This window comes from Drosophila suzukii, chromosome X, assembly GCF_043229965.1.
Source record: "Drosophila suzukii chromosome X, CBGP_Dsuzu_IsoJpt1.0, whole genome shotgun sequence".
Taxonomy (NCBI): Eukaryota; Metazoa; Arthropoda; class Insecta; order Diptera; family Drosophilidae; genus Drosophila; species Drosophila suzukii.
The window spans coordinates 5,985,790-6,005,013 of record NC_092084.1 but is presented as its reverse complement, the minus strand read 5'-3'; the positions used below and the strand labels follow the sequence as shown (position 1 = coordinate 6,005,013).

Sequence of the window (19,224 nt, the reverse complement as noted above, 5' to 3'; positions counted from 1 at the left end):
AGCGGAATGACCGAACTGATGAACTGACGAACTGACGAACCACCAACGACCCAACCAATCCAATGATGATTGTGGATGATTGTGAATTCTCGGTGATGTCACATCCGTCATCCATCCGCTTGATACGAACTGCTTCTCTTGCGAGAAAATGCGATGAGAGATGAAATAACCCTGGACTCTTTTGGGGGTACGAATGTCGCAGAAGCATTTCGATTTCAGATTAAAGTGGTGCAAAGTTTTCTTTGGTAAGTACCAGAAGAGAATAGTGTTAAATAGTTTATACGGTTTACAGATGATATAGGAAAATATATTATTAAAAACGATTTAAAATTGCACAGAAAACACAACCAACTGATCTAAAGTAAAATTCAGAATAGGTTCTTATACATTTAAAGATGTTGTTATTGTAAAATTTTAAAGACATCCTATATTTCAAATATTTAAAAACCAAGTTGTAGTTCTATAAAATTCCTAAGGGTTTTTCTCAGGATCAGAAACGATGCCATTGGTATTGTAATGCAATGTTTGATATGACGTAGATATAATCGTTTCAAAGCCTGCTTCAATATAATCTGCAATGTGCCATAGTTAAAATCTCAGATAATACTCACTCCTGCCCGTCGTCTCCAGAGTGGATGCACCCGATCCCGTCCCAGACATGGGCTCCTGGTCGCCCTTCATCAGCTGCAGTTGCTCTTGCTGCAGCAGCAGCTGATGTTGCTGTTGCGGCTGATGCTGCTGTTGCAGCTGCTGCTGCTGCAGTTGCTGGTGTTGCAGTAGTTGCAGCTGCTGCACGTCGCAGTGGACCTCGTGAATGGGCGGGGTGGGGGCGTCATCCCGCTCGCCCCTCAAACAGGAGGCCAATCCCCGGCTGCGGGGCATCGTGCTCCGCCGCAGGGCCGCCGTCTGGGGTTGCTGATCCCCGTTTGATCTCGATGGATTCGGGGTGGAATTCTGGGAACTCTGGGTGTTCTGCGGAGTGGTACGCGGCATGGAGTGCATCTTGCGCTGCTGCGGCGTCGCCGAATTCGCCGAATGCATTTGCACCTCGTCGCTAATTGCACGCAAAGCACCGCAGTTCATTCTGATTTGGTTAGCTGTGTTTTCTATTTGGTATTGGTATCCTTGCCAAAGTTGCCTTTGTAGGTTTTTGGTTTGTGTTGCCTTGGTAGTTTTGTTAATTTTTTTTTGTTTTTATTAGTTCAGTTTTTCTTTAACCTTGACATGGTTTCCTATGCGAGATGGTAGAAGAATAAGTTTCACAACACTCGCGAAGGCTTGAAAATCGAATTCACTGGACTGGCTTGGTCAATTTCGCGGAGTGGAACATGCTTTGCTTAACACCTCTTCAGAACTTATAATATAGTGTCGTATCTTTTAATATAGATTATGTATCATCTGATCTTAAATGTACATATATAATATATGGGATTGTGACGGTATAAAAAAATGTTGCCCTAAAAAAGTATTTAGAGAAAAAAGTTCTAGTTCGTGGGATACAATAGTGCATTAAAAATTTTCTTAGGCATAAAATAGCCATAAGATATGATCTTAGATATCCCTAGCTTCTTCGGTTACAAAGGGCTGTTTTCCTTTTTTCTGGGCCCGAACCATCTGACATCGACGGTTTGGCTTGGCTTCGCTTGCCTGCGTCTGGGCAATTAAGATTTATGGTCATGGCGTGTTGGCCTCTGAAAGCGCACCCCCTACCGATTTCCTCCCCTTACTGAACCCCCAAAAAATAATAATCTAAAGGCTCCTACGACTGCGACTTCTTTGTTATTAGTTTTTTTAGCCCGAAAATTGTTTAGCTAATTTTTCCAAGTGGTTTTTCGTTCTTTTGCACACGCGCGACTGCGCAACAACACACCCACAAACAAAGGAAAAACATATAAACAATATTGCACACATATGTACGTTATTATTTTGGCTTAAATGTTTCTTTTTAACTTGTACAATTTTACGCTCGTTGGGTTTTGGTGCTACCATAGCTGTTTGGCTCGAGAGAGGGGTTTTTAGAAACGAAACGAAACGAAACGGAATCGAAATTGAAATGGAATGGAATCGAAATGTTTGTTTATGTATGAGCAGCTGTAGGTGTTTTTTTTTTTGGGGGGGGGGGGGTTTTCCACGTCTGATCGAGAGAGAAATAGAGATATCCCTCAGGAAAGAGAGTGAATAAATTATTAAGCCCACACATCATTGTTCTATAATTAATAATGGTTGTAGTTCTTGCTTAATCAAGGCTTTATCTGGTAATACATTTTATAAATTAAAACCCATCTATAGCTCGAGTTTTTATTCTACCACCCAACATTTTCACTTATCGCATCGTTTAAATCTAGGTGCCAATCGATAAATGCAGGCCAATTAAATGGCAAGCAATCATAGTGTATGCAATCAGCCCAAGGCGTTAAAAATCTTTAATGATTTGGCTTTCTCTTGTTCGGTTTTTGCATTTTCCCCTCCAAAAAGCCAGAAAAAAAAGAAGAGAAAAAAAAACTGGGCTTTTGTTCGATTGTGTGTACGGCGGTGTGAATTCTAGGCCTCAATTTTGTGGTTTGCTGATTTCCATTACTGGATTTTCCTCTTGCGTGAGTTTCGCGTTTTTATTTTATTTTCATTGCTATTAAAATAATTTTCCATATCTGCTTTCAATTGCTGCGTGCCCGAAAAGAAAACTGCCTGCTAACCATCATCATATTTTTAGTTGAATTTTTTGTGTGCGTGCTCTGGTGATAAACATAAATTTCGCCACAGACTTGACTATTTTTTCATTACTTTCTCCAACAGTAGCGACGACAGACACGCAGCAGCTGTTCTCTATATAGCTCTCTTTTTCTTACAACACGGAAAAAAATACTGTGGTCTAAACAAAATAAATAATAAAATTATATTTGGTGTTATTATATTCGGTCTGCTTTACAAGTGTTCTTATTTTATAAATAAGAGAGATTTAAAATTACTTTCAGATTTTAATCCGATTTCACTGAAATAACTTAAAAACATACAAGACTTTAGACAGCGTTGTTCTGCTTAGCCTCTGCCGGCACACGTACAGCGCACCGTGAGCTGCCCCGTTCAAATTACTGCAGATTTAAAATCCTTTAATATATAATTAAAACAGTAATAATTATTGTGATAGGAAATTTTCCTGAATTTACATCCCATGAGATTATAACTTGTCAAGAACTCTGAAAGAACTAGAGTAAGCTGAACCCGCGAATATTTTCATTCGATCCGAAAACTGACCTCCAATATTTCAGAGTGCACGATTTTATCTCGTTCATGCTTCTCTGGTTATTCGAGCGAGTCGCCCACGTTGGCACCTGTAAGCCCAGAACTCCCCGAACGCCCCGACTCGACTCTCTTTTGTCCAGAGGCTACCTTTCATTTAAACGGAAGTGCAAGCCAATGGCCAGAAGTGCTCAGTGCTCAGAATTCGATATGCTATATGTGTGCGACGGTTGGCTTTGGCTTTGGTTCCTACTATACAATATATGGTCACATGACTCCTCTCCTCCGGCGACTGATGTTTTTATATGGGAAAAAGAGAAAAACTCCAAACAAAAGCGGCAACTGCAACGGATGCGCCATATAAAGGCAGCATGCAACGCTTCCAGCTGAAAGCTCTTTTTCCCTATGTGATTCCTTTTAATTTTTTTTTATTTTTTGCACTTTTTGCTGATTAATGCAGCCGGCGTTGGCGTCACAATGTGTTTGCTTTATTTACGTTGTTTGGGTTGTTTTTTCATTTTCATTTTCATTTTTTATTTATTTATTTTTTGGAGGCGTCTCGTCCGCATAATGAATAATTTGGCTGAGATGCATTTTTGCACGTCGATGACGCTGGAAATAACAATAACAACAGACAGGCCACAACAACAAGCTCAAACATCGACCAGCAACGTCAATCCAATCATAGACTTTGCCCAGACTCAACTGATTATATATGCACGAATGCACGAACATATATCTCGAAAAGTACACACAGTACACACATTGTTCCGAAGGGGGGTTACCTGTTTACACCCCAGATGATAAGCCACGCAGAGTGACTGAAGTAGAGGTGTGATGAACAATAGCACAAAGATCCAGCGCAGATGATAAATGATTCCAAGTCAAGGGTAAATCTCCCATTTCCGCTTTACTAAATCCCAAGAAATCGGATTAAAGGCGGTGTAAAGCTTTCCCTTTACATTCAAGCACCTCGATTTTCCATGAAATCAAATACCAAAGGGGGTAATTTTTAAAATATATAGACAAACGGAACAATATTTTAGTAATATGTCATACATAATCTAAAAACGAGTTTCACAGAACATCCATTTGACTTCCAAACGCTTTAGAGTTGCAAATATTTTTTATTGCCCCAAGAAGAACTCCCATTCACGAGAATTTCTTGTTCTTATTTCCCTTTGGCAGATTATAGTTCCGTTCCGGAGAAGTCCAAGTCCAACTAGAACCAAGGTCCCACACAAAAATGGCGAGGAGGAGCCAAAGCTCATTAGGTTTACGGCTAATATATATTATAATGAGTATCGCTTTATAATAGGCACTTTGGTGTCTGCCCTCGTCGCGGGGACGTGGGAAACTTTCCATCTATTCATCTTTTGTCGCATAGCCATATAGCCATATAGACATAGAACACCATGATCGCCGGCAGCGACGCCAAAGTCAACGCCAAGCGCCAGCAGAGCGCAACCGGCGATCGCACTTGGTTATGGTTATGCAACCAAGCACTCGCAAAAATATGTCACCCTATTTCGAAATACGTTTCTACATGGGCTACGGGTTTTTTAAATTTCCTAATGATTTCATTGGCAGTAAAGTTCTGTAGCTTAGAGCTTAATATTATAGCTCTTTTTCTTTTAAATAACTATGTTCAAATAACAATAAAAACCAAAAAAAAAAAAAAAAAAAAAAAGTTTCAGATTCAAGTTTGCATTTTTTCATATATTACAATTTTTTAAAATAAATAAAATCGTATGATATATAAATTAAAGCTTACAATACCATTAAAAAACTCTTTATATATGCAAAACAATTTTTAACAATTTACATAATACTTCAAAATTAAAAAAAAAAAAATTTTTTTTTAATAACTAAACTTATAACCTATAAGCACACTTCCAAAGTTGGTTGGGAAAAATTTATAGAAAGTACCAATTTTAAAATATTAAGTTTTAAATGACTTTATCCCAGTTTTCGATAGCATTTTTTGCGAGTGCCGGGTTCGTGAATCCGCGCATCGTGGACAAAATGGTCTGGGGAGCTGGGGCTGTGTACGAGTATATTGGAATTGAATGAAAAAAGGGCCGTGGGCTCTGCACCGGTCCCCAGGTCATTTCCCTCTGCGGCAAAACAGTTGAGAGATCAACATCAACAACATCAGACACAACAGCAACTACAGTAACAACATCAACAGCACAAAAAAAGGCAAAAGATCTTAGATTTCTATTATGGCATTTCTTTCATCTTCTTTTTTTTCGCATCTATGTTTGTAACCCGCTCGTCTTCATCAACATTTTTATTTTCCTTACATTTTTTTGTGTTATTTTTCATTTTACCCATTTTCCCGGCAAACGGCGAATTGAAGTCGCGGCGTAATTGACGTTAGTGATGAGATCAAAATGGACCACAATGATTGCGGCGATAATTGCGACACAGACGAACATATATATCCAACAGATATTCTTTTTGAGCTACGCACGAGGAATGATAAAATGCCAGGGAAAAGATGCAGCGATACCGAAGAGTTTGGATCTGCGAGTACGCAGAAAAAGGCAATGTATATCAAACGCAACGACTTCTGAATGACCTTGCTGGAAAATTAAACACCGCTAAGAAAAATAGAGAGGGGAAAGAAGATGGGTAAATACTATCCTCATAGAATGTAAACATATTCAATGGTATGATACCATATCGAATCGTACAGAAACCTTAAAGCTATGTTTATTGATTATTGGTTGTCCCCAAAGAAAGATATAGACATATAAACATGTCTTGAAGGTATTAAGCTACAAATATGGCTAAAATTAGGGGTTCCTAATAATTTCTTAAGTTATGGCGAAGCCCATATAAAGAAGTACCAAGAATATCGTGAAAAGCAAGTGCTTGTACTTCTGCTTTCGAACAAGTGTATATTCTCTCTCTTCGTGACTCTGCTCCATGGATCCCCCCCCCCCTTTTTTATTCTCTACATATGGCCAACGGGCGTGAGGTGATTTTCAGAAGGGGGCGGTGTTGCGGCATTGCCTTTTGTGTGATTCATTCAGAACAATACCCAATAATGATGATGATTATTGCAAACAACAACTAACTAAAGTACCTATAGTGACCAGGTCAGGGAGATGGGGGGACTTGGGGCTTAGGGCGGGGGTCGTGGTCGTTGATCCACAGTCAAATTAAATTACCAACCAACCACAACGAAATAACAACGAAAAAGTGAAATTGTTGTTGCTCTCGTCCGGTTGTCATTGAAGGCACGTTTTCGTATTTTCGACGGATATTCGCGGTTTCTTATTTGAAGTGATCAGATAAATAAGGTGGGGGGGGGGGGGGGGGTTCGTATAATCTCAATGAAGGGAGTTCATGTTAAGGTACAATACACACATAATACGTGAGTGGGAATGATTTTTATCAAAGACCTGGAAGACATCGAAACCATTCGAGAAATTCAGCAAAGATCGTGGGAGAATCCAATCCGAAAAAAAATATAACCTCTTAAAGAGTTTAAGACAAAGTTCTGTTGATTTTATTACAAATTCAATTGAATTGAAAATTACAATATTACAATTTTACAATGTGATGGTCAGCCAATAAATCTAAAACTTCTTTCTATAAAGCTTTTTGTATTATTTTAAAGAACTTATTTATTATTAAAGAACTCATTACCTACAATCTTTTTTAGTCTATGCAATACGATATAATCAGTATAGGAAATTGTGTTCATTTCTGGAAATTTAAGAGCCATCTAACTGCTGTAAATAAGCCCGCAGATGAGGTTCCCAGATCCCAGCCATTAATTGTGCACTTGCTAATCGTGTTCTACGGTTCTATTTGCCCTGATGACTATAGAACTCGACTACCGTTAGAATACCCGTCATCAGCATGGGACTTTTGTTTGAGCCACTTTCCTTTCACAAAAAAAATGAAATAAGGGGAGAGAAAAAATGCAGACGTATGGAGACGACGCAATTTTCACACGACGAACTTAAGTCGTAGTAGCCCCCACTTTGGACCCCCTTGCCCCTTACCCCTCCAAATCTAGCCCCCTTTGGGTCCCGATATTCGTGTCAACATGTGTTGTGTTGCATATTATGTAAATTATTTGCTGGGCAAAAAAGAAAGAGGAGCAAACTCATTGTCTATAGTGCAGAGAGAGAGATATTTTCAAGGTTTCTAAAGAAATTTTGAATAATATTTGAAAATATTAAGAACAATTTAATAGAAATTCTCTTTCTCTTTTAAATTTGGAATTCATGAAGTAAAACACATAATTGCCTGTGCTAAATGCCTTGATTTCCGAACTCTTTAAAAATGCACTTGCATAGCCTATTAATATTTTTCCAAGTGTCGGTCTCCCCTCTCTTTCTCAACCCCCATTGCTGTCTCTTTCGTTGGCTAAGTAGCGCCCAATGGGGCCATCTCCAGCAGACAGCCAACAACAATGTTGGCCATGTTGAAATACATATAGCAATTTTAACTGTTTTAATGCTTTTTTCGGTCTACACCAAGCGAGCGAGAGAAAAAAACGGAAAAGGCAGGGAAAGAGGGGTTTTTGGGAGAAGCAGTCGTAGTACCATGGACTCATAGACCGATCTGCCAGGCCTCATATTATTTCTGCCTGTTTTCATTTTAATGGCAGAACTGTGTGAACTTGTTGCTCGGGTTTTTCATTTTTTTTCTCCCTTAGTTTTGTTTAGTTGTTCATGCGATTATTTTTCCAATTTTTTTTTGGGCTCGCTAAATTTAGAGTAGAGTAGAGAAAAGAGAGAAAGAGAGAGAGAGCTTTGGAAAACGAAAACTTGTGTATATTTTTGGAAATGATTTCAAACGCATCTCAAGGTGCGAAATAAACAAATTTCTCGCTCAATGTAAACAAATCAAGCGTACCGAACAATTTCGGCTGTGCTCGTCAAAATATAAACAAAATTGGTGGGATTGGGATTGGAATTGGGTGGATCGTGTTTAAATGGAGCCACAGTAAAAACAAATAAAGGGAACAAGTTCTCAAAAGGAGAAAAAAGTGCCATATCAGTATCCCATTTTGCAGCGTCATCGCAAATATGATATTAAAAAGGAATTTTTCCCATTAATTATGATATTAATATGTCAAAGGAAAAATAATTTAAAATATCAAAGGAAAAATAATATTTATGTGGCGTTAAGTGTACGGATCATAAATTTAATTTAAGTTGTTAAAAATAATATTCAAATGTTTTACATACTGAGTTGTCAAATAAATAAAAGAAAACTAATTTACTTTGGTATAGTCGCATCTATTTTTGTAACAAAAATTAGCCGCGTTTTTCTTGCAATTTTGTCTTCTGTGTGGCCGAAATAATAAAGGGTTTTTCTTTTGGCCCTAGTTCAGCCTTCAAATTAAGCCGCATGATCCATCATCATCTGCTTTATCACTCATCCAGCACAACGATTAGGCTGGTGCCGCCACTTGATTATACAATCGAGTTAATTTGATGTTTCGCTGGCAGCAATTGCCACCATATCCATATGCCACACACCACACACCACACACCATATACCATATACACCATCTATACCATATCCCATATAGATCGGGGCGTGTCCCGGGCCACAGAAAAGCGGCTGATTGTACATCCCATACAAACGTCTGTGCATTAGCCAGTGCGATGACGACATCTCTCAGATGTGTGGCAATCCGCGGACGGACAAGTGGAAGATACAGATACATTTACAGACAACTCAGCTACGGATACGCAAAACGCAAAACGCCGACCGAACGACAGATAGATTTATGACATATATGAATTACTAACTGTGCCGCCGCACCGCTAATTGTTGTTGTTGCAGTAGTTATGACTCGAATTATTCAATTTTTAGCAGCCCCGAGAAATCAACAGAAACTTCAAAGCAACGGAAATGCAAAAACAAACCGCACTCATGGGAGGAAGAGAAAGGCTGTCGCTGGGCAGGGAAATCGGTAATACTCTAATCATATAGAAAAAATATATAAAAATATTTAGTACGGGTTTTAAAAGTACAAAAAATAAATATATTTTAAAACCAGATTTCATAGTTTTTTTTTTGGAACCTTCTAATATAACTTTCTAGGAATAGTATACCCCCACCGAGTTGCTATCTTGATTTTTTTCCCGTAAATTGCAGTGCATTTGGCCTAGTCATTGCAGCCGAAACAAAAACCAGTGGCCAACACCAGCGCTAAAACCAGATACAAACTGAAAATCCATTTCCAAGCGTCCGCCGCCCGTTGCAGTGCATTTTAATTTGACTTTAACTACTTGCGCATATAATTAACAGCAGCAAGTACACAGAAAACAAAATTGATAAAAGTTTATTTAATCTTCATGGAAATAATTTTAAATTGAGATACTTTACTACCATAACCCAGAGAATATTATCTATAATAATATGAATTTCTTTCTGTGCATCACTGACAACAAATGAAACATCAGCTTGGCTTAACTGGGTGTTTTTTCTTTTTAAGTGGAAGGGGATCGCATTGTCTGAAAATTTCACCCGCAACAATGAGATATAGCCATATATATGTGTGAGCATCTCGTGGGCTAGGCCCAACAACTACAACTACAGCTGCCAACAGCAGCTTGTTCACAATAATAACTCAAAAAAAAAAAGCTCTCCAATGTGACATGTGCCGGCCCCCAGACCCGCGTTTTTTAACCCCCTCGGAAACGCCGCCCCTTTGCCCCATTCAAGCAATGCAAATACGAAGCTTTGTTGCCATGAACTCCGCGAAAAAAAACATCTAAAATGGGGGGGATTGTAGAAAAACTGAGGGAAAAAGCGAGAAATCCAAGAGGAAGATCAGCTGACAACAAAGTAAAGAGAAGGGCAGGCCAAAACCAAAACAAACAAAAAATTGGAAACAAAACACAAAGATCTCAAACAATTACACACAATTCCCTTGTTACAGTGCTTAACAAAAGATGATGGCCACAAATTTGATCGAGTGCTGAGAAATCCTACGGCTAAAACATTTTGCTGCAACAAAAGCAGAGTTCCAAACACTCAAATTGTAACAGCAGTTTGTCTATGCTATAACCACCATTAAAGTATTACGAAATGCATTCACTAGGGCTTAAAATATCATAACATAGCACACCATATCATCAAGTTCTTTACTTTTCCTTTTATTATTTATGGTTCCTTTCCTTAATTTATAAATCAGTATATCAAAAAATCAATAGAAGTATCATATCATATCAAGATCTATAGTTTTACACCATATCATCCAGTTCTTTACTTTTCCTTTTATTATTTTTAGTTTCTTTCTTTATAGATTTTTGAGATAGGATCAATATATTCAAAAATCAATATATACTATTCCATATCATATCAAGATCTATAGTTTTCCTTTTCTTCAATTTATAAATCTTCTGATAGAAGAACGTTTGATCCGAAAACTTTCTATACTTCTGAGATATGATCGATACATCAAAAAATCATTAAACAGTGTTCTGAAGCAGTCAGATTTTTAGAAATCAGCTCAGTTTGAAATATGCTCCATTTACGGGCACCAATAAAATTGTATTGACAAGCTGTTAACCTCAGTTTATTAATTTAGCAAACAGTAGAGTTTTTGACAGGCAACAATTGCTTGAAATTAAATAGATAGAGACCGAGCATAAAGAGAAATCATAGCCACAGGCAGACAGGGCTACATACATAGATGAATCAAAATGCAATTGAAGTGCTATTTTTACATCGTTTTCACCAACTGTTGGTGTTGTTGTTGCTGTTGTTGCTGTTGTTATTGCATTGGATCAACAATAACAATTGTTGATGTTGCAGTTGTTGCTGCAGCAGTTGTTCTTGGCTCTGCATACTCCACATATAGTGCGTTCGAGTAGATGCATGTATAAATAAAATGTGGGTCATGTGCATCAAATTATTTAATTGGTGTCAATTGGCGTTGGATTTTTCTTTTCGCTTTTCGCTCGCCAGCTCGCTTTTCTTTGCTTTTCTTTGCTTTTCTTTTATTTTATTTTATTTTCATTGCGTTTCGTTTCGATTTCCGTTAAGCCGTTTAGCTTGATGTTGCTGCTGCAGCTGCAATTGCAATTGCAATTGCTGTTGCTGTTGCTGTTGATTCAATAAGCCGGGCTTAACACTTTTATGTGATTTGCATGGGCCTCGAAATTTTGATTGAGTTCGCTCAATCTACACAGAGCGAAACTGGAATTCGGTTGCGTTATAATTTTTAAAATTTAATTTTATGTGACTTTCTAATATTTTATTTATACAAAGTATTCTTTATATAACGAGTCAAAGCACAATTTTCAAGCCAAACATCAACATCAAATCTTCAAAAATATTTTATAAATTCCCTATATTAGTCGCAGATGGCCTATAATAAAGAATATTTTGAACTGAAAACCATTTCCATTCCAAGCCACCAATTCCACCTGCTTAATCCTAAACTTCTTTTTTTTCTGTGTTCAAAGTAGCAGCAACCAATTTGAACCTGCCTTTAAGTGTGTCAACGGCTTCTGATTGCAGCAATAACCCAACTGACAACAACTATTTACATCAAATAACAAACAATACTGCCAGAAGCTCCCTTAAAGGCACCCCACTCCCCCTGTTGCCATGTTCCAAATTCTTCAATACCAAAAAAAAAAAAAAACAACAGACGTCGGCTAATCCGGATACGATTATGGCCGTAAACGGTTTACAGTAACCAAAAAAATAACAAAAACAACGTGACTTTCCGGTGTCCCTTAAAACGGTGTCAAGCGCTCATTTCCCTAATTCAGATTACATTTTTCTCTTTTTTTCTTGTTTCCTTTCTTTTTTGCCTCAATTTGGTGGCTTTTTCTTGTTCACCCAAAAAAAGAAAACAATTACAAAAATCGAAAACCGCCCATGAAACGCAAGTCGTATGCAATGAAATGTGAAATTTGTAGGCAGAAACAAAAATACATTTTCGAACATATACATAAAAAAAACAATTTGGGATTAGGATTATATACTACTGAAATACTTCTACTTTTAAGATCATATCTCTCCTCCTTCTTTTTATATCAAATTAAAGTCCTAAGAATCTGAAATTTAGTAGCCATATCAGAGTAGCCAATATATAAATATATAGAATAACATTTCAAAGTTTAAAGTAGCTATCTGCAAGCTTAAAAATAATATTTACGAAAGTAGCTCAAGAAAAAACTTAAAAAACGATCTCGAAAACTTGAAAAATGTTTTCTGTGCACCAATGTCTGGCTGCTTATATTGCTGAATTTATATAGCCAGATGACGATGATGAGCTATGTCAGAATGCGGGGGCGGGGTTTTTCCTTTAAAAGGGGGCTGGGCGGTTGGGGGGTTTTGCACTCGCAAGTTTGCCTTTGTAGTTGCTCAGTTTTTTTTTGTATTTCATACGATTTTCACATTCTGTTTGTTTTTGTTTGCATTTATTTTTAGAACATTTTCGAATTCGCAACGCACACGCACAAATACAGGCAAGGCCCGCATAGTTTTGCCATGTTTTCAGCCATTTTCCATGCTTCTTGCTACGATTTTCACTCGAGAAAAATATTCAAAAAAAATATATATTAATTTTCGTAAAGTGTATTGTAATGTTTTCCTTGTTATTATTTTGTGTGGAGCCAAGCCAGGCCAGTAATTGAACTATTTATTAACTGGTAAATAAAAACAATGCAAAACGAACCGAACGGAGCGATTTGAACCGCCTGCGCCGGAAGCTTAAAATCGACTGAAAACCGACTGCGAAATCGCCAGCAAACACGAAACGAATCGAAACGGAACGAAACCCCCCTCCCTTTCGGCTTCTTTCACACTTGCTCTCGCCAGCTGTGAGCTCCATTGATGGAACGTTTGGGAAGGTGGAACAAACAGAGAGTGGGGGATGAGGAAGAGGAAGAAGAAAGGAAGAGAAGAGAAGAAAACATGCAAATGCTGGGGAGAAACTCAGAATGAAAACCGGAAAGCGGTTTACCGATGTTGTGAATATGCTTATTGGAACATTTTAAAATGTTTTCCAAACCTGTTTTTAAAACCTATTAAATTTATGTTTAAAAAATGTGTTAAAAAATAGTTTAAGTAAATGTACAATGTACAACTATAATCATTTGTCATCATAATCGACTGAAAAACATATAGGGTAATGTCTTTCTTAAAAAACAAGAGTTAAACAAAGTTTTTCAAATATTATTAGTTAGGATAAACATAATGGAAGTCCTAGATGAAAAGGTTTTCAAACAGAACTTTGGTTAAGTTAAAGTAATAGTTTGGAAATCCCAAACAATGAGTTTTGAAAGAGTGTGAGCTCTAAAGAATTCGCTGCATATTGTTAGGCTGCCAAATAAAATATGAGATACCTGAAGGGGGGCAATAAAACTGAAGCGATCTCGGCACCGACAAGAGTGTCGGCTGGTCGGACGGCCACCTTCCACATGGGCCCCGAACCACCCAAACCACCCACTCCTCCCACTCCACCTACCCCAAGCCCCAAACCGCCTCCCGTTCGCCATTGTGCCCAATGCTCCGGCATGCGTGACGACAGCGGCGACGGCGGTACGAACAAATTTCCTGACTACTCACACACAGAATATAAAAACCCAAGGCACAGATACACACACCTCATGATACGATCGAAAAGTGTTACGGACCCACAGCGAAACATAAAAAAAAACTGCAATTACCGATGAGCACTGATGAGCTAGCTTGCCGGTCGGTCAAATGTAATTAAAGCGCCGCTTGACCACACCAACAAAATCAAATCCACCTGACGCGATGCCATATATTGCACAACACTCGAATGTGGGGGATATACCAATATCAGGGGTAGCTGAGAAATCACCTCCTTCCGATTTGCAGTGGAAGTCTGTCTTGATTGGTTCTTAAATGTAAAATACTTGGACCAGAGAAAAACCATCACCTGAAATCAGCCTCAATTCACATAAATTCCTCAATTCATGATCGAAAATAACCTATTCTTTGCATGTTTTCAATGGCCATGGTCACACTTGCTTATCTCATATTGCATATTTAGGGTTTTATAATGATACTGGAAAAGAGTTTTGCAAAACAACACCCTAAACACTTTTCTTTGGGTACATAGGTTTAATTTCTTTTCACACTTACCTAGTTCACTGTAAAGCGTCGTATTCAGCACGATGTCATTGATGCCGCTCATGCCGCCGCTTCCGCCCACACACGAATCGGAGTCCTCATTTTCCTCAGCCAAGGTCGGCGGTCCGTCCCACAAAGCCTTCGCCGGCCGCCGAACACGATCCAATCGGACCCGTGGAATGTCCTCGTAGCAAACATCTCCCCGCTAAAGGTCAAGGATGGCAAAGGTAAAGTAACTTAGCATTATAGAAATAAAGAAAATATCCGACCCAGTTTCCGTTTCAATCACAAGAGATTCAAACTCACTTCCTCGATGTTACACTTCCTTTACTTATTTGAAAAACTCCTCAAAACTAGGTTAATCTTGTTTGTAGGATCTGTAAGACTTTTATTTATATACTATATATAATATATATATCATTTTTACTGTCTTCTTTTTGTTAAGAAAGTAATAAAAGGTCCTAACTATGCAGAGTAAATAAAATACAAATACTTTTCTTTACTCGAGGTTAAAGATGTATTTCCTAAATATTTATATTGCCAGTCATTCAAAGTCCAGACAATATAAATATCCACTGGAAGAAGTGAAATTGAATCACGCCAACGACCTAAACTCGGAAACGGTAACGTGTCGGTTGAATTATGATGGGAGCTTTTTCAGTTCCGCCTCGAATTACACTACCCACCTCCTTATTGGGCGTGGCCGGGAATATCTACAGGTTAGTAGAACGATAGTAGTAGTAGCGGTTTGTTTACATCCATTTTTTGTTAGCGATAGTGTGCAATTGTGAGAGACAGGGATAGATATACACAGACGAAAATACAAAGCCAATGAACTTGATATGTTTACAGTATTACAAACGATTAGGTGTGTGTTCTTGTGTTAGTTGCTAAGCGTTATTGGGTATACTAGGTGTACCATGGATATATATCTAGGGATTCTCACCGATATCTCCTCGCTGCAGTAGGCTGTGAATGTCTGATCGTCCTGCTGCAGGACGCAATATAAAGGACCCCAGGGAAGCGTCTTGATCAGGCGAGTTAGCTCTCCTTCGGTTTCTGTAAGATAAAGGTACTTTTTTATAATGATTTATTAAGTAAAATACAAAATGCTATTAACTTGTTAAAAATTAACTACATTATCAGTTGTGGCGCCATCTGTCAGCGGAAAAGTATTGCCTACATTCAGGCTTCATTCGTTACCTCAAATGTAAAATGCATGTAAAATGCCTTACTTATTGACACAGTACCGTTTTTATACACACGGGAATGTAAAGTGTAAAATCACTGATCTTCAAACTTGATTTAAAAATAATTTAAACCAACTTAAAAAGCAACTACAAAAATTTGAGAAAAAATCCAAAATTGCACACCGCCAAACGTCATGTAGATGCCATGTAATTGTGCTGAAAACCTTTCGGAAAATGTGGCGCATGCGTGTTTTTAATTAAGTGGGAGCAACTCTGGGCTTAGATTATTTATTTATGCATCTGCAATCGCAAACTGCGGTCCCAATTGGATCGTTGGACTGCAATGCCGTTTCTAATGTGCAAATTATGTGCATTAGAATTTATTTGAGGGGCGTGGGGGGATAAGATGAAGATACAGTAGCTCCTAGGAAACAACAATGTGAATTGCTTAGCCAAGTTGAACGGCCATTGTGATCCAATGCCTATTTTTTGTTTCAGCTTCCAGCTTGCGTGTCTGAGTTCTCAAAGTTCGTTTCACTCAGTTTGCGGCTTCTTCATGCTTTCTCCTTCTTCATTTCTTCTTTTTTTCTCTGTATCTATGAGATAACAATGTGAGGCAGCTACAAAAATGATTTTAATTTGAAGTTGAGCTTGATGGAGATGTGGGCGTGACACGCGTGAACAAAAAAATCAATTTTGGAAAAAGATGAATTGAATCCGATCAATACAACCACACTTATAACCTTTTATAAAACAAAACTGTTTGAACTTAGAAAAATTTACCAAATTTATGACTGAAGTTTAAACTACAACCGCGTATAAGATTCTAAGACACACCTTAAAAAATATTTAAAGTTTTTACTTGTAAAAAAAACATCCATAATAAAATATGATAAGAAATGTTATTTCCTTAGCAATCAAAAATGTTTTAGTTTTTTAAATATGTTTACATGTATGCATTATTTAGAAATCGCTAGGGTTTGAAATCACTTATAAATTACTTTCTATGTAGGTGTCTATAAGTATGCAGTGAATGAAGAGATGATTGACTTATTCGAACTTGTGAGCTTAAAATATATTCTTGCATACTTTTAGGTACCCAAAACGACATTTCAAAGTGATTTCGAAACCCCAAGTGATTTCTTGGAAAGTATATTACACAATCGTTTGAAAATCCCTACGAATATTAGAGTAAAAGATTTAAAGCTTTTTAACTTTGTTTGCCAAAGCACCATTTTCTCCCAGTGTATTTGAAGTCTGACTTCGTTGCGTTCTCCACTTTTTTCCTATTTAAGCAGCGAATTATTTCACATACTGCAAATGTACATGCGAGTGAGCGTATTTTTCAAGTCCGGCGCCGTCTGCCCATTTAACATAAATATTGTAAGTAATTGTGAAGACAGCAACAACAACTGAGGCGGTGACGTCGAAGCATCAGAAAGAGACAGAGCGACGGGGGGCGAAAGAGAGGGGGCGAAACTAAGTGGTTGCTCAGCAAGTTTGCGTTAATATTTCTTTTTTTTTAACGTTCGTTGGCCGTTTGTTTCTTTATTATAAATTTTCTTATTTTTTCACATTTTTTTTTGTTGCTTTTTGCATAAGAATTTCTCGCTTTTTGAGTTCTCGAGTTCAATGCACTGTGTCAGCGGTTTTTCTTTTCTGCACATGGAAACAGGTGGCGATGAGGGGGTCAAGAGGGGGGCTGAGGGGGCGAGCGGAGATTTGCGGTTGGTCAATAACAAACGCACACAAACACTGGCCATCAGCTGGCATCTGAGCGTGGAAAACGTGGAAAAACAAGTGTTTTGGTTTTGGTTTGCCCCCCAAACCATCAGTTCTTTTTCCTCAATAACTGAACACAGGAAAAAGACTTGATCTATGCCCAGAGAAAATTCAAACGTTCTCATCTGAGTTGAAAATGTTCTTGAAAATAGAACGAAATTTTTGAAGTTGAAAATGTTTTCATTTTGCTCGAATCAAGTTTAATTGGCGGTACTTGCATAGTATATCTCAACAAATAAACTATTAGTCCAGTCTCTTCTCACCGTTTCGTTCTAATAGTGAGAACATTGATACCAAAATGTACTTACACGGTTTTTAAGAACAAATGTTCTCAATTCAAGAACATTGTTCTTGGATATTTCTCTCTGTGTGACTTTAATCTTTTTCACTTGTTGACTTAAACCTTCCTGTTATGTTTTAATACAAAACTGTTAAAAAAAAAATGGTAAGCATTTAGTGAAATCATTTTAATTGCCATTCGAATGAATACATTTAGGCCAAATACTTATTTCTTAAGTAAAATAAACTTCGGAAATAAAAAGAATTTGTGTATTCATTCAGAGTTTCAGAAAACAAAATATTCTGGTTTTTTCTTGTTTGGTATTCGAACAATCTGTGAATTATCTTCGCTTTGCAGTGCACTTCCCCGTGGCACGGGCACATACATATATGTTTATATGACCGTCAGGGAGCTACAAAGATAAGATACAACTGACAGATTTAATTCCACGTAAACCTCTTCTCGGCATGAATGTCGAACACACAGTTCCCAAGATTTACAGTGCGTTTCGGAGCTAGAAATTTAGACTTATTAATTCTATACAATTAAGCAAATATTTCTACATGGGAAATAATTTGGAGATAATTGGCCCATAGTTGCATTAGCATACAATAAAACAAATCAATATCTACTAATCAAATATGGAATTGTGTGAGTTTGCATAACAGATTAATATAATCCTACATATAAGTAACTGTGCTAGTACTTTACGAAATTATTCACGGATAAGTCAACAATGAAATTATTTCTAGATGAATAAAGCGTTTGCTTTCCTTTTTTCCATATAAAAGTCTAAAGCTATGACCAGGACTTAAAGAATTTAATCATGTTAGTTTAGTCATATATGTATATGCCAAATAACCATAACAAATAAAATGTATGAGTACGACTTTCTGACCTAAGATAAGTTATAAATAAAAAAAAAAAATTAGAAAAAATTAGTCAAAAAAAACTTTTTAAATTGAATTAAGGAAGTTCAGTTCTCTATAGTGCAACGAAAGAGTTTATAAAGAAAATAGTTATATCCATAGACCAAGAAAAAGCCATTAATTAACCCTTCATCACTCAAAAACAATCATCGCCCATTTTCTTACGGCCATTATTTTCTACACAACTAGTTGTTTGAATTAGCAATTATTTAACGATCGACTTACCGCACCGAAACGCACTGTAGTGCACAATAAGAATGGCACGTTAATTGAAATTATCTCATTACCATGCCGACAACTTCTCACATCTTCCAGCAGTATTTTTCTTTCCATTTCGCTATCACCGCGCATAATTAATGACATCATCGGAAATCTTGTATAATTCCCCACTATTCGAGTTGTGAATTTTTTATTCTGCTATCGGAATTCGGATTGATTCATATATTTTTATTTTTTTCATTCCAGCCTAATTTAACGAAAAACGCATCCCACAAAATTGAATTATTAAATGTTAAGGCGCAACGAAAAGACATTGCCAATTAAAACTAATTTAAAATAATTTATGCTCTGTGCGTCATCTGTGCGTTTGTGTGGGTGTCTGGAGGGGGTGGTAGGGGGAAAAACTAGAGGGGGTGGTGTTGAGTGAGGGGGGAAATTAAAGAAGGGCTGGGGGTGGGGAAGTAGAGCTGTTTCCCTTGTCCATTGT

At 37.5% G+C, this 19,224-nt stretch overlaps 2 protein-coding genes across 9 annotated transcripts in view; one reads left to right on the top strand and one right to left on the bottom strand.

The window, feature by feature from the left end:
* raskol (Ras GTPase-activating protein raskol) overlaps window positions 1-19,224 on the bottom strand; it is a 42,395-nt gene that overhangs the window by 15,417 nt on the left and 7,754 nt on the right. For 4 of the 8 annotated variants that reach the window (XM_065868125.2, XM_065868129.2, XM_065868126.2 and 1 more), the window contains exons 2-4: window positions 15,284-15,396; window positions 15,024-15,050; window positions 14,350-14,542 (exon numbers count right to left, since the gene is read on the bottom strand). In XM_065868125.2, coding sequence (XP_065724197.2) covers window positions 14,350-14,542; window positions 15,024-15,050; window positions 15,284-15,396 — 333 coding nt within the window. The remainder of the gene's footprint in view (window positions 1-14,349; window positions 14,543-15,023; window positions 15,051-15,283; window positions 15,397-19,224) is intronic. The other 4 variants (XM_065868127.2, XM_036820919.3, XM_065868128.2 and 1 more) reach the window with 1 other exon arrangement.
* On the top strand, window positions 194-1,058 carry LOC108016525 (uncharacterized). Its single transcript, XM_070997234.1, has 3 exons — window positions 194-245; window positions 589-688; window positions 773-1,058. Exons 1-3 carry the CDS (start codon window positions 194-196, stop codon window positions 1,056-1,058), a joined length of 438 nt encoding a protein of 145 aa, XP_070853335.1.

Bases quoted from the DNA above. Each gene is read 5' to 3' on its own strand.
- LOC108016525 (XM_070997234.1), top strand. From the start codon at position 194: ATGTCGCAGAAGCATTTCGATTTCAGATTAAAGTGGTGCAAAGTTTTC. The intron at 246-588 runs GTAAGTACCAGA...AATGTGCCATAG, and splicing joins GTGGTGCAAAGTTTTCTTTG to TTAAAATCTCAGATAATACT. The intron at 689-772 runs AGTTGCTCTTGC...AGTTGCTGGTGT, and splicing joins GGTCGCCCTTCATCAGCTGC to TGCAGTAGTTGCAGCTGCTG.